The 11,149-nt window shown below is 34.1% G+C and overlaps 1 protein-coding gene across 1 annotated transcript in view; it reads left to right on the forward strand.

The window, feature by feature from the left end:
• Positions 1 to 8,762, forward strand: part of USP38 (ubiquitin specific peptidase 38) — a 34,159-nt gene extending 25,397 nt beyond the window's left edge. Inside the window, exons 9-10 of the mRNA XM_061142407.1 lie at positions 1,507 to 2,863; positions 7,547 to 8,762. Of these exons, the coding sequence (XP_060998390.1) occupies positions 1,507 to 2,863; positions 7,547 to 7,708 (1,519 nt within the window). The 3' untranslated portion in view covers positions 7,709 to 8,762. The remainder of the gene's footprint in view (positions 1 to 1,506; positions 2,864 to 7,546) is intronic.
• Positions 8,763 to 11,149: the final 2,387 nt, after the last annotated feature.

Genomic DNA, 11,149 nt, shown 5'->3' on the forward strand with positions numbered 1-11,149 from the left:
TGTCATTTTTGAGATTGCATCCAAGTACTGCATTTTGGACTCTTTTATTGACCATGATGGCTACTCCATTTCTTCTAAGGGATTCCTGCCCACAGTAGAAGATATAATGGTCATCTGAGTTAAATTCACCCATTCCAGTCCATTTTAGTTCACTGATTCCTAGAATGTCGACATTCACTCTTGCCATCTCCTGTTTGACCACTTCCAATTTGCCTTGATTCATGGACCTAATATTCCAGGTTCCTATGTAATATTGCTCTTTACAGCATTGGACCTTCCTTCTATCACATTCTGACTTCTATCAGTCACATTCACAACTGGGTATTGTTTTTGCTTTGGCTCCATCCCTTCATTCTTTCTGGAGTTATTTCTCCACTGATCTCCAGTAGCATATTGGGCACCTACCGGACCTGGGGAGTTCCTCTTTCAGTATCCTATCATTTTGCCTTTTCTTACTGTGCATGGGGTTCTCAAGGCAAGAATACTGAAGTGGTTTGCCATTCCCTTCTCCAGTGGACCACATTCTGTCAGACCTCTCCACCATGACCCGAGAACCCCTAGGAGTTCCCGAAACACTTTCAGGGATCTTTCCCTTTCCAACTACATATCTGTGTATCTGTAGTTAAGGCCAGACTTTCTTCGTATACTTCATCCAAAACAACAGAGCACAATAGACTGAATGCAGAGCAGATACAAAGATCCAGCCTGCCTTCTATTAAGCCAGATGCTTGAAATATTTGCAAAATGAGCCATTCTTCTCACTAAATGTTTTTGGGTTTAGAAAATATAACTATTTTTCATTTAAAATGTTATTTATATTAGCATGTAATGAGTTTATTATTTATTATTGTGTAGCACTTTATTATTTTTATTCTCAATTTTTGAATATAGTAAATATTGAGAGATATAACCACATATATGATAGCTCTCAGGTTCCTCAGTTATTTTTAAGAGTATAGAGGCATTCTGAGATAACAAAATTTAATAACTTCACCTTTAGACCAATTGATAATTAGGTGGGTTTGGTAAATTTTATTGTCTTCTTCCCACTTAGGTAATAAAACCTATTATTTCCCGGTCTTTGCCTCCTTTCTGGAATGTAAATGACTAGTAAGTTAGTTGAACCCAACATGTGCAACATGTCCCTCCCATTCAACAAGGATACGTTGAGTAGTTTCTTTGTGCCAGGCTTTCTATGAGGTGCCAGGCAGACAAAGATCTATAAGACAGTCAGTGGGTATATACAGTATAAGAGCTATAAAATAGCAGTATGAAGAAAGTGTAGTGAGAATATAGGTCAGGAACAATCCCTGACTTCTCTTCTGATCTACATTCTCAAACTGTTTGATATTCCTCTAGATTAAAGGAGAAACTTGATTTTTTAAATAAGCATTATATTTGATAAGAATAATTTGGCTATTTATATAAGCCAAGCCACTAATATTTTTAAGTAGAACTGACTTAAATTTAAGCGAAGTAGCTATATAATGATATACTGTCCTGCAGGCTCCATGAAGAAGAAAAGATCTTGAAAGTTCAGTCCTCACACAAGTCTTCTGAAAGTCCGGGATGCAGTGAAACTTCTTTACAAGAGGTAGCCAGTAAAGCAGCTGTCCTCACAGAGACCCACTGCACAGGTGATGGTGAGAAGACACTAATTGAAAAAATGTTTGGAGGAAAACTACGAACTCACATTTGTTGTCTGAACTGCAGGAGTACCTCACAAAAAGTAGAAGCCTTTACTGATCTTTCACTGGCCTTTTGTCCTTCCTCTTCTGTGGAAAACTTGTCTTTTCAAGATCCAGCATCATCACCCAGTACACAAGGTGATGGCCTGACACAGGCCAGTGGGCCTGGTCCTTCAAAAGAACCAGGAGCCTGTAACCTGTCAGCAGTTGCCACTGCCTGTGACTCAGCTCTGAACGAAAGAATGCTTGACAGTCCCGATGCGTTCTGCTGTACTGAAGACACTTCTGTCCCTAATGACTCGAGCAAGATGCTTGTTAATAAAGATGTACCTCAGAAACCCGGAGGTGAAACCACACCTTCAGTGACTGACTTATTAAATTATTTTTTGGCTCCAGAGATTCTTACTGGTGACAACCAATATTATTGTGAAAACTGTGCCTCTCTGCAGAATGCCGAGAAAACTATGCAAATCACAGAGGAACCTGAGTACCTTATCCTTACTCTCTTAAGATTTTCATATGATCAGAAGTATCATGTGAGAAGAAAAATACTAGACAATGTGTCACTGCCACTGGTTTTGGAGTTGCCAGTTAAAAGAACTCCTTTCTCTTCGTTGTCAGAAAGTTGGTCTCTAGATGTTGACTTCACTGACATTAGTGAGAATCTAGCTAAAAAGTTAAAGCCTTCTGGGACTGAAGAAGCTTGCTCCCCAAAACTGGTGCCCTATCTCTTGAGTTCTGTGGTCGTTCACTCTGGTGTGTCCTCAGAAAGTGGGCATTACTATTCTTATGCCAGAAACATCACAGGAACAGAGTCCTCCTGCCAGATGTGCCCCCAGCCTGAAACTCTGGTGTTTTCCTCCTCCCGGAATCACTTACTAGGGAGAGATAGTCCCACCACAGTGATTGAACAGGACTTGAAAAATAAGGACATGTCAAAAGAATGGTTTTTATTTAATGACAGCCGAGTGACGTTTACTTCATTTCAGTCAGTGCAGAAAATTACGAGTAGGTTTCCCAAGGATACAGCTTATGTACTTTTGTATAAGAGACAGAACAGTACTAACGGTTTAACTGGTAATAATTCAACCACTGGACTCTGGGTAAATGGAGACCCACCTCTACAGAAAGAACTAATGGATGCTATAACAAAAGACAATAAACTATATTTACAGGTAAGTTGGAAATATAATCATCATTTATGGAAGATATTTAAACAATTGATAAATGATTAAATGCTTGCCTTAATTTTGAAATCCAGCTTTTACACTTCCAAGGAATTTACAAAGTGGTGATTTTGAAATTTGACTCTGGGTTCATATGAAATGGGCTCAACCTGTATAACTAAATTTTCTTACTTGCTAATATTATGAATTCGTTATGGAGAGTCACAATTAGATGCAGTATAGAAGCCCTTCTTTGTTTTCAATTAGAAAAGATCTGATCATTATAAAATCATGCCATTCAGAAATATAGGAAGTTTAATGGAAATCTTTTCCTCTTCCTTTTAGTTCCACCTGCCAGGGGAAACAACTGCTAAATTTGTATTGATTCCTTCTTGACCTTTGTACAAATATTTTAAGAACTATTTATTGACAAGTGGTTAAAAGGAGATTAAAAGGTAGAATATGTACACAACAGATGTTTGTATTCTTTAAGGACCTAATCGGTAGAATCAAGGCAATAATACAACAGTAAATAAAACTATGGAATAAGGATTTCATTTGAGCAGAATTTACTTATAAATATACTTTTCACAAAGATTTTTCTTATTTTAAAGTTAATATAGACCTTGCTGAAAGTATTTTTCTTTGAAACCTGTCAACTTGCTATCAACATAAAAGACCAACAGTAAATAGGAGTTTAAAACTATAGGTGTATTAGTTGGGTAGCCCAAATGATTTTATGAGTTTAAATATGTAAGTTTCTAAAAATTTTGTGTTACAGACTCTTAAAGATACAGAATAAGAGAAAAAAAGAGTACTGATTTTTGGGAAAGTTTACTGTATTATAAATAATGATACATGATACATTTTTAAAGGAGTATGGCAGTGTTCTAGGATTACACAGAAACAATACATCTTGCAGGAAAAAAAAAAATCAGAAACTCAGGATATTCCTTATTCACTACCAGAAAGGCTTATGATCAAGGTAATAGAATATATTCAACCATGTACTTCTCACTAGATATCAGATAAGCCATTAGATAGGAATCATCAGGATTCTTGAACATTTGAGAGATGGAATGAGGGTAGGAAGGTAAGGTTGAAATAGAATTTCTACAATATAAAATATGAAAATGAGGCCCAGTGCAATCTTGACTTTTGGAAATATACAAAAACTACTCTGATTTCTGTAATTGGAATGCCAAAAACTTACCCCATTACATCCTGATTTTACAATGTTTGTGATGAGCCATTCTTTTCATTATTATTTTACTATCCTTATGTCATTATAAAGAAAAACCATTCTGTACTTGTTAATTGAGTTTCTCAGTGTTGTGCCGTTGTTCTAAATTCCATTTTAAGTCTCAGATTGTCCAGTTGTCTAATTGCAAAAAAGTTATCACTACATTTTACATTAAAGTTATTACCTGTTTTGAGATATTATTTATTTATCTGTATTAAGACTCTTAGGCTATTAAAGCTTCATATTAAAGTGACTTTTTAAACCAAATTACAATAACAAATAAATTAATTAGAAACTTTAATATATTTAGACTTTATATTATTTAATTTCAAATACAGTAATATAATTGATTAGTTTTGAATGGTGATGTTTCTCATACTATGTAACCAAATCATTCTGGTATTTTAAGTTTACATTAAGAGCTATAGTGCTTCTTCTGTTGTGAACACGTCTTCATAATTGCCTGGCAGTGAGACTATGTGGTGAGATTTTATATATAGCAGTTTTCAGCTGTCATTCTTTAGTTTTGAACACGTGGAACATATATATGTATATTTTTCCTTTCATTTCCAATATTGTTTTTACATTCACTCTTGTTAACTTACATAACTCTAGTTAAAAATGTGTGCCCATTTCATAGTAATAATGCTTTGTAATAGATTGCTATGTTTTGGATACAACTTTGGTTTTAAGAAATGGCATTCTGCCTAATTATAAAAGCTGTAAAAAACTTCTAAATCTTAGTAAAATTAAGGGTATGGAGTTAAGTCACAGCCAAATTTACAAGTGTTAGAAAGACCCTTGCTCTTTCCAGTATCTGAAGAACTAGTGGTTTTGAAAAGCCTAGGCAAAAAAAAATTCTGCCACACAAACTCTTTTCTACTCTGTATCATGAGCTGACACAGAGGAAAGCAGAGCAGACTGTGGGTCGTGAAGTGAATTTGGGAAAGGGCTCGCTCCTCGTATACGTCTACCCCCAGCTTCCATCAGGAGCATCTTCATTCTTTTACCGTGTGGACTAAAAAACCACGCCTTCTGTTAGGATCCAGTGTGAAGAAGGTTGTGTGAGTGGTATTACCTAACCCCACGTGTTCCACCCTCACTGCCCATAACCCTCCCTTTCTGGTTCAGTTTCTTTTCTGTCTTTGGAGGAGGTGGGAGTTTGTCTGAATATTTTTCTTCATCATACATAAGAGTATATATTGTATCTGTGTAGTTTAAAACAAAAAAAAAAGCTGAATCAATTTTATGTTTACCGATTTAAATGAGAGATCTAAATACACTGAAAGGTTTTTGTCCCAAAGCAACAGTAGCTCCTTTTTGTTACTTGACCAATAGTCCACTATTGAAATAAGAATTAATTTTAATACTTGATATACAGTTGGGTAAAAATTACTTATGAGATCCATAATTTGTGAATTTATGTAATATTCTCACCTATATTAAAAGAAATGAAAAGTGGTTTTCCCTACTTTTATCCACAGTTTAAGCTTATCTTCTGAAAACAGAATATCATATGCTTTTCTCCATCAGCCATGTATTTATATAAATAACTACAAAAGTAAAAATGGAATCTTACTTCCTTGAGAAACTCTATATCTTAAAGTATAATATAATATGGGTTTCAAGTGTCTCAGAAGCAGCAGGGTTACTCAGCTTTGTATTGTGTAGGTTCTTCAACATAGTCTCTGGTGGGAAATCACTTTTGAATAGAGTCTAGGCAAGATCTTCTTGAGGAGAACTTCTTGAACTCTGCCTTGCATATTTACTCAGTTTATTTATTTCATTAGGGAACCTGATCTGTATCCTAAACCAAATATTGTTTCTTAGATACAGAACCATATTTTCATTGCTTGTTTAGATAGCTTAATATATTATAGAGCCAGAACAGAGTATTTCTGTTCTTATTTTTGTGTCTATTTCTGATAAACTCTATGGCAGCTTTTATTTTTTATCTGTCAAACATATGTAATCTTACTCTAACTTTACAAATTGAAGAATAAATTAATATAATCCCTGAGAAATATTGTGTGGTTGGACATGATACAGAGGAGCCAGAAGTTATAAATGTTGTAAATGATAGAGTTAATGGAAAAATTGTTTTTGAGAAATATCCTGTAAATTAAGTTTTAAAAGCCTTTCTAAGGGCCTATCAGAGACTGGTTAATGAGACCATTCTGCTATAAGGATTTCTTATCTATGATCACATTCAGCGATAAAAATATGTGGTTGTTGATCATTTTGTGTATTGGGATCACAAAGCGGTCATGCATGCTTCCTGAGAAACCAGGGTATCCGTAATATGGAGACAGATGTCAGGGTAAGCCTGAGGGTTTTCCTCCATAGTAAAAATCAGGCATCTCATGAAGAGGGTAGAATAGTCAACTAAGCAAATTTAGCTAGAATTGAACATTACATTGCCAGGAAGAGCAAACTAATTGGACTTTTAGTTGAAAAGCTGGAAATAGTACAGTCCTTATTATTAATGTTGACGGCACTGTGAGAGTCCTTCAGGATGATTATACCTAACCAGTTAAGGGTTATGCTGTTACCAGTGGCTTTTAGACCTTGTTGACCCTAATGACCTCATTTGAGAGTTATAGACTCTTTCCCAGAAAATGGACCTATGCCAGAATATTTTGCTTATTCTTCCTAGGAGTTTGTGCCAGTTTTAGAATCCAGTTCAACACCTTGCCAAATGAATTTGCAATTTATAAATAAATGTTTATTCATATTTGTTCCTTTCATGGCTAAGTACCTAATAGTGTTCCAGTTTGAGATCATGAATATTTACTGAGCACTTAATATGTGTCTGGCACATAGGTGAATATGAGTCCTTATAAAAGTTCTAATAATCTGGTAGGGGATGGTTTTAAGTAATACTGTAAGGAGACAGGCTCCATTTTCTTTAGCAATGTTTTTGAGATGAGATCTGTTATTTACTGAGAAATACTCTGAGGAAAGGGCAGGAAAAAATTGAGCCCTCTTTCATTATTTATACCTTTTACTGTAATCACCCACTTCCAAAACAGCCCCACTTGACGGAAAGTAGATAATCCATTGTCATAACCTTTGAATTCTATGTTCTGTGTATTAGGAAAGAAATCCATTCTTGTATTTGTTGATGAGCTTTGCAAGAACTGTGATGTTTCTATAGAGAAATCTGAAGACTGTGGGGCTTCAGTTAAAGTGGGGTATTGACAAAGAATGGCCTTTAGGATCTATCATTCTGTAGAATTACACCAGGATATTGCTCTCTATCTTGTTTGCCCTATCTGTGATTGTACTTTAGTACGATTTGTTAAGGATTAGTGTAATCAGTATCTTTAAAGTTACTGAGATCTGAAGGATACTTAAGGATTAAAGCAACTTAAAAATATTTTTATAGGTGATATACCCATCCATGGTATTTAGAGTTTTAATGTCATAAAAACTATTTTAAATTTCAGGAACAAGAGTTGAATGCTCGAGCCCGGGCCCTACAAGCTGCATCTGCATCCTGTTCATTTCGGCCCAATGGGTTTGATGACAACGATCCACCTGGAAGCTGTGGACCAACTGGTGGTGGGGGTGGAGGAGGATTTAATACAGTTGGAAGACTCGTATTTTGATGCTGAGAGTCCAAAATGCACTGGTCACAAAACATCCAATACCATGACTGTTAAAATGTCAGACTGTAACAAATATCATATCTATCTTTTATTTTTCTTTTCATTAGACCCTTATACTTTAAGAAAACACACTCAGTGCTTGTTTTATTTTCTTGACAATACATTTATTAACAAAATGCATCATGGGAAAAAAAATCTACCTCTTAAAACTCCATTTGCTTTTATGGTTAGACATGCTTGACCAAAAATTTTCAGAGGAAAATATACCTGGTCCCTAACGAAGCTGCATTAAATTTAGTAGAGGCATTTAAATGGTCCTATGCTCAGTTTTACCGAACAGAAAATAGATTTCACTTAGCATCCTTTATAAAAGAATTGTGTGTTGGAGGTGAAGGAAATATTGTTTAAAAAGAAAGAAAATATTTTATTCCCTTTGTAGTTACCCCATTATTAAATTCAAGTCTTTGAGAATACTAGCAGTGATACAGTCTCTTATGAAGGCAATAACATAACTTTACTGAGCTGTAATACTCTTCAGGTTTGTTCAGTGCTGTCTTCAGCATCACTGTCTGCATTTCAAGTAAAAATGTTTTAAAAAGATTATTTATACATATGTGCTGAATTTGATCTTAAGAAAGGTGCATGATCCTGTAGAAGTCACATTTTTACCTAGAAATTGCTAACTTTGTAGTATTTCTAATTGAGGATTTTAAAAATTCTATTTCAGGGAGTATATCTTCTGTGTGTTTTGAAGGAGATGAGTTCTGTATGTGCCTTGCAGTACTGTAATTTAAAAATAAGAATCTTTGGCTGCGGAAAAGGTTTTCTAAAATGAAATGTTAGGAAGTAATTTTTTGTGCTAACATTAAAATTATAACTTTTGAAAGGTATTAGATTTTCCTGAAGTAAAATCTGATGGTTCTAAATCAAAAAGTGTGATAGTTTGTTTTTAACTCTTATAAGAATTCGGAGGAAATGAACTTGGTCAAGTAAAAAAATTTTTTTTGATTTTTTTACTTAATCCTCAGAATATTAAACATTGATCATGTATTTTCAGAGTTGTACATTTGGGCTTTTTCTTTCTTTCTTTCTTTCTTTTTTTTGAGTCATGTGTTTTGCACAGTTCTTTCTGTTTCACAGTTTCAGATAAAATGTCAAAATGTCAGCCCCTACCATCCCACATTTTCTTTGCCAAGAAACTGGAAACTTTCTTCTAGGTCTTGATTATACAGTATTCAGGAATTATCCCAATTGTCTCCATTCCTAAAAGTTTTAACTTACCCATGGTATACATAGTTCTGAAGATTGGTCATATATTTATTTTTAAAACATTTTAAGGAAAGAATGTTCTTTGTTGATTTGGGATTTATCTTTTTCCCAAGCTTTTAATGGCAGTGGCTAAAAACAGATATCCTCATCTTCATTCTGCTACTTCCCATTCCTAACCTGTTTCTGGCCATCAGGAAGATTAGAAAAACTGATTGGATTCGTTAAAAACTGGAAATTCTTTACAGAATTGAGATTTCTCTTCCCTACAAATCACTGAACCAGAAGGAATTTTATCAAGTTTCTTTCCTATGGACCTCCTATTGTTCTAATAGTGAAAGTCTAAGCTATGTGTTCAGTTATCCACTGGCTAGAAAATGATTTATAGTCAGACTATATCAATCGACATCTATTGAAACGGTAAAGTCATTTAATACTTGGTGGGTTGATGCTAGATTCAACCGTTTCTACTAGGAACTTGCATAAAGACAATTAAACCTACATAAAGTTTTATCTTTGAATAGCAAGTCATTCAAGGATTTTTATGTGTCAGGGTAATTGAATATTCAAAATGATAACAAAGATGAAATTCTAGTTATGTAATATACTGAGCATGAGGACTTCCCTGGTAGTCCAGTGACTCCGTGCTTCCAGTTCAGGGGCATGGGTTTGATCCCTGGTCAGGGAACTAGGATCCTAGGTGCTGTGTGGTGTGGCACAAAAGAAAAAGAAAAACATACTACTGAGCATATTTAGATTAACTTTATACCACTACCAAAAACTGGAAGTTAAAGATTTCCTTTTAAAATTACAGCTATAGTAATAACTATTTGGAAGCAACCTAAATCTCCATCAACAGATAAATGAATAAAAGAAAATGTGTTTATATACAGTGGAATAGTACTTAGCCATAGTACTATTGAATGAATGAAATACAAAGAATGAAATACTGCCATTTGGAGCAACATGGATAGACCTAGAGTTTATCATACTAAGTGAAATAAGTCAGAGAAAGACATGTCATACGATGTCACTTATATGTGGAATCTAAAAAAAATTATACAAATGAACTTATTTATAAAACAGACTCACAGACATAGAAAACAAGCTTATGGTAACCACAGTAGAAAGGTGAGGGATAAAATAGGAGTTTGGGAGTAATATGTGCACACTACTATGTGTGTAAAGTAGATAACCAACATGGACCTACTCTATAGCATAAGGAACTGTACTCAGTATTTTATAACATATTGGAAAAGAATCTGAAAAAATAATGTGTGTGTATATGTATACCTACACACACACACACACACACATATATCTAACTAAATATAACTGGATCACTTTGCTATAATCTGAAGCACTGTAAATCAACTATACTTCAATTTAAAAAATAAATTTAAAAGCAAAAAAGATAATAAACCAAAAAAAAAAAAACCCAATGAATCTTAAAAAAGAAGTCCAATAAAAGAAAAAAGAAATCTAAAAGGCTCTTCTATGTGTATATATATATATATATATATTCTTATAATGCATTTACCAAATATATATTCTTATAATGCATTTACCAAACTATCATATCATCATAATTTTAGACTTATTTTTTGTTTTATTAATTTTCTTATAGACTCCTTTTTGGAAGTGAATGAAACTCAAAATGAATGAGGGATTTTTAAAAAAGAAGGATTCAAAGTAAACAGTTCTTTAAAAAAAAAGTTAACTTATAAAGAAAAACCTCAGGCTTTCTGTGTAAAAGGAAATTCTGTTATAGAAATAGTTTTAAAGAAATGAAGTAAAGATTTTTATTCAACAAATCAACTATCTGGGTTTTACAAAATCAAAAGGATTTGTTATGTAAAACCTTTAGCCCCAGTGTTACATAACCAGTGTGGATTTAACTTTAAAAATAGAATCGAAGAAGTCAGCCAAGTGTGTAGCCAACTCTCATCATCAGTGTCAGTTATGGCCTGCAGTTGTTTTTCTCTTAATAAATCTCATGTTTTCAAGTTTTGCTTTGTGTGCTAGACACACACACACCTTGATTTCAGAGAGATGAAAAGGTTAGCCTTCCCTGGGTAGATCAGTGGTTTTCAACCATGCATAATGTTAGAATCACTTGGAAAGTTTTTAAAAAATATTACCATGCCTGGCCCCACCCCAGACCTATTAAATTAC

This window comes from Dama dama, chromosome 5 (genome assembly GCF_033118175.1).
Source record: "Dama dama isolate Ldn47 chromosome 5, ASM3311817v1, whole genome shotgun sequence".
Classification (NCBI taxonomy): domain Eukaryota; kingdom Metazoa; phylum Chordata; class Mammalia; order Artiodactyla; family Cervidae; genus Dama; species Dama dama.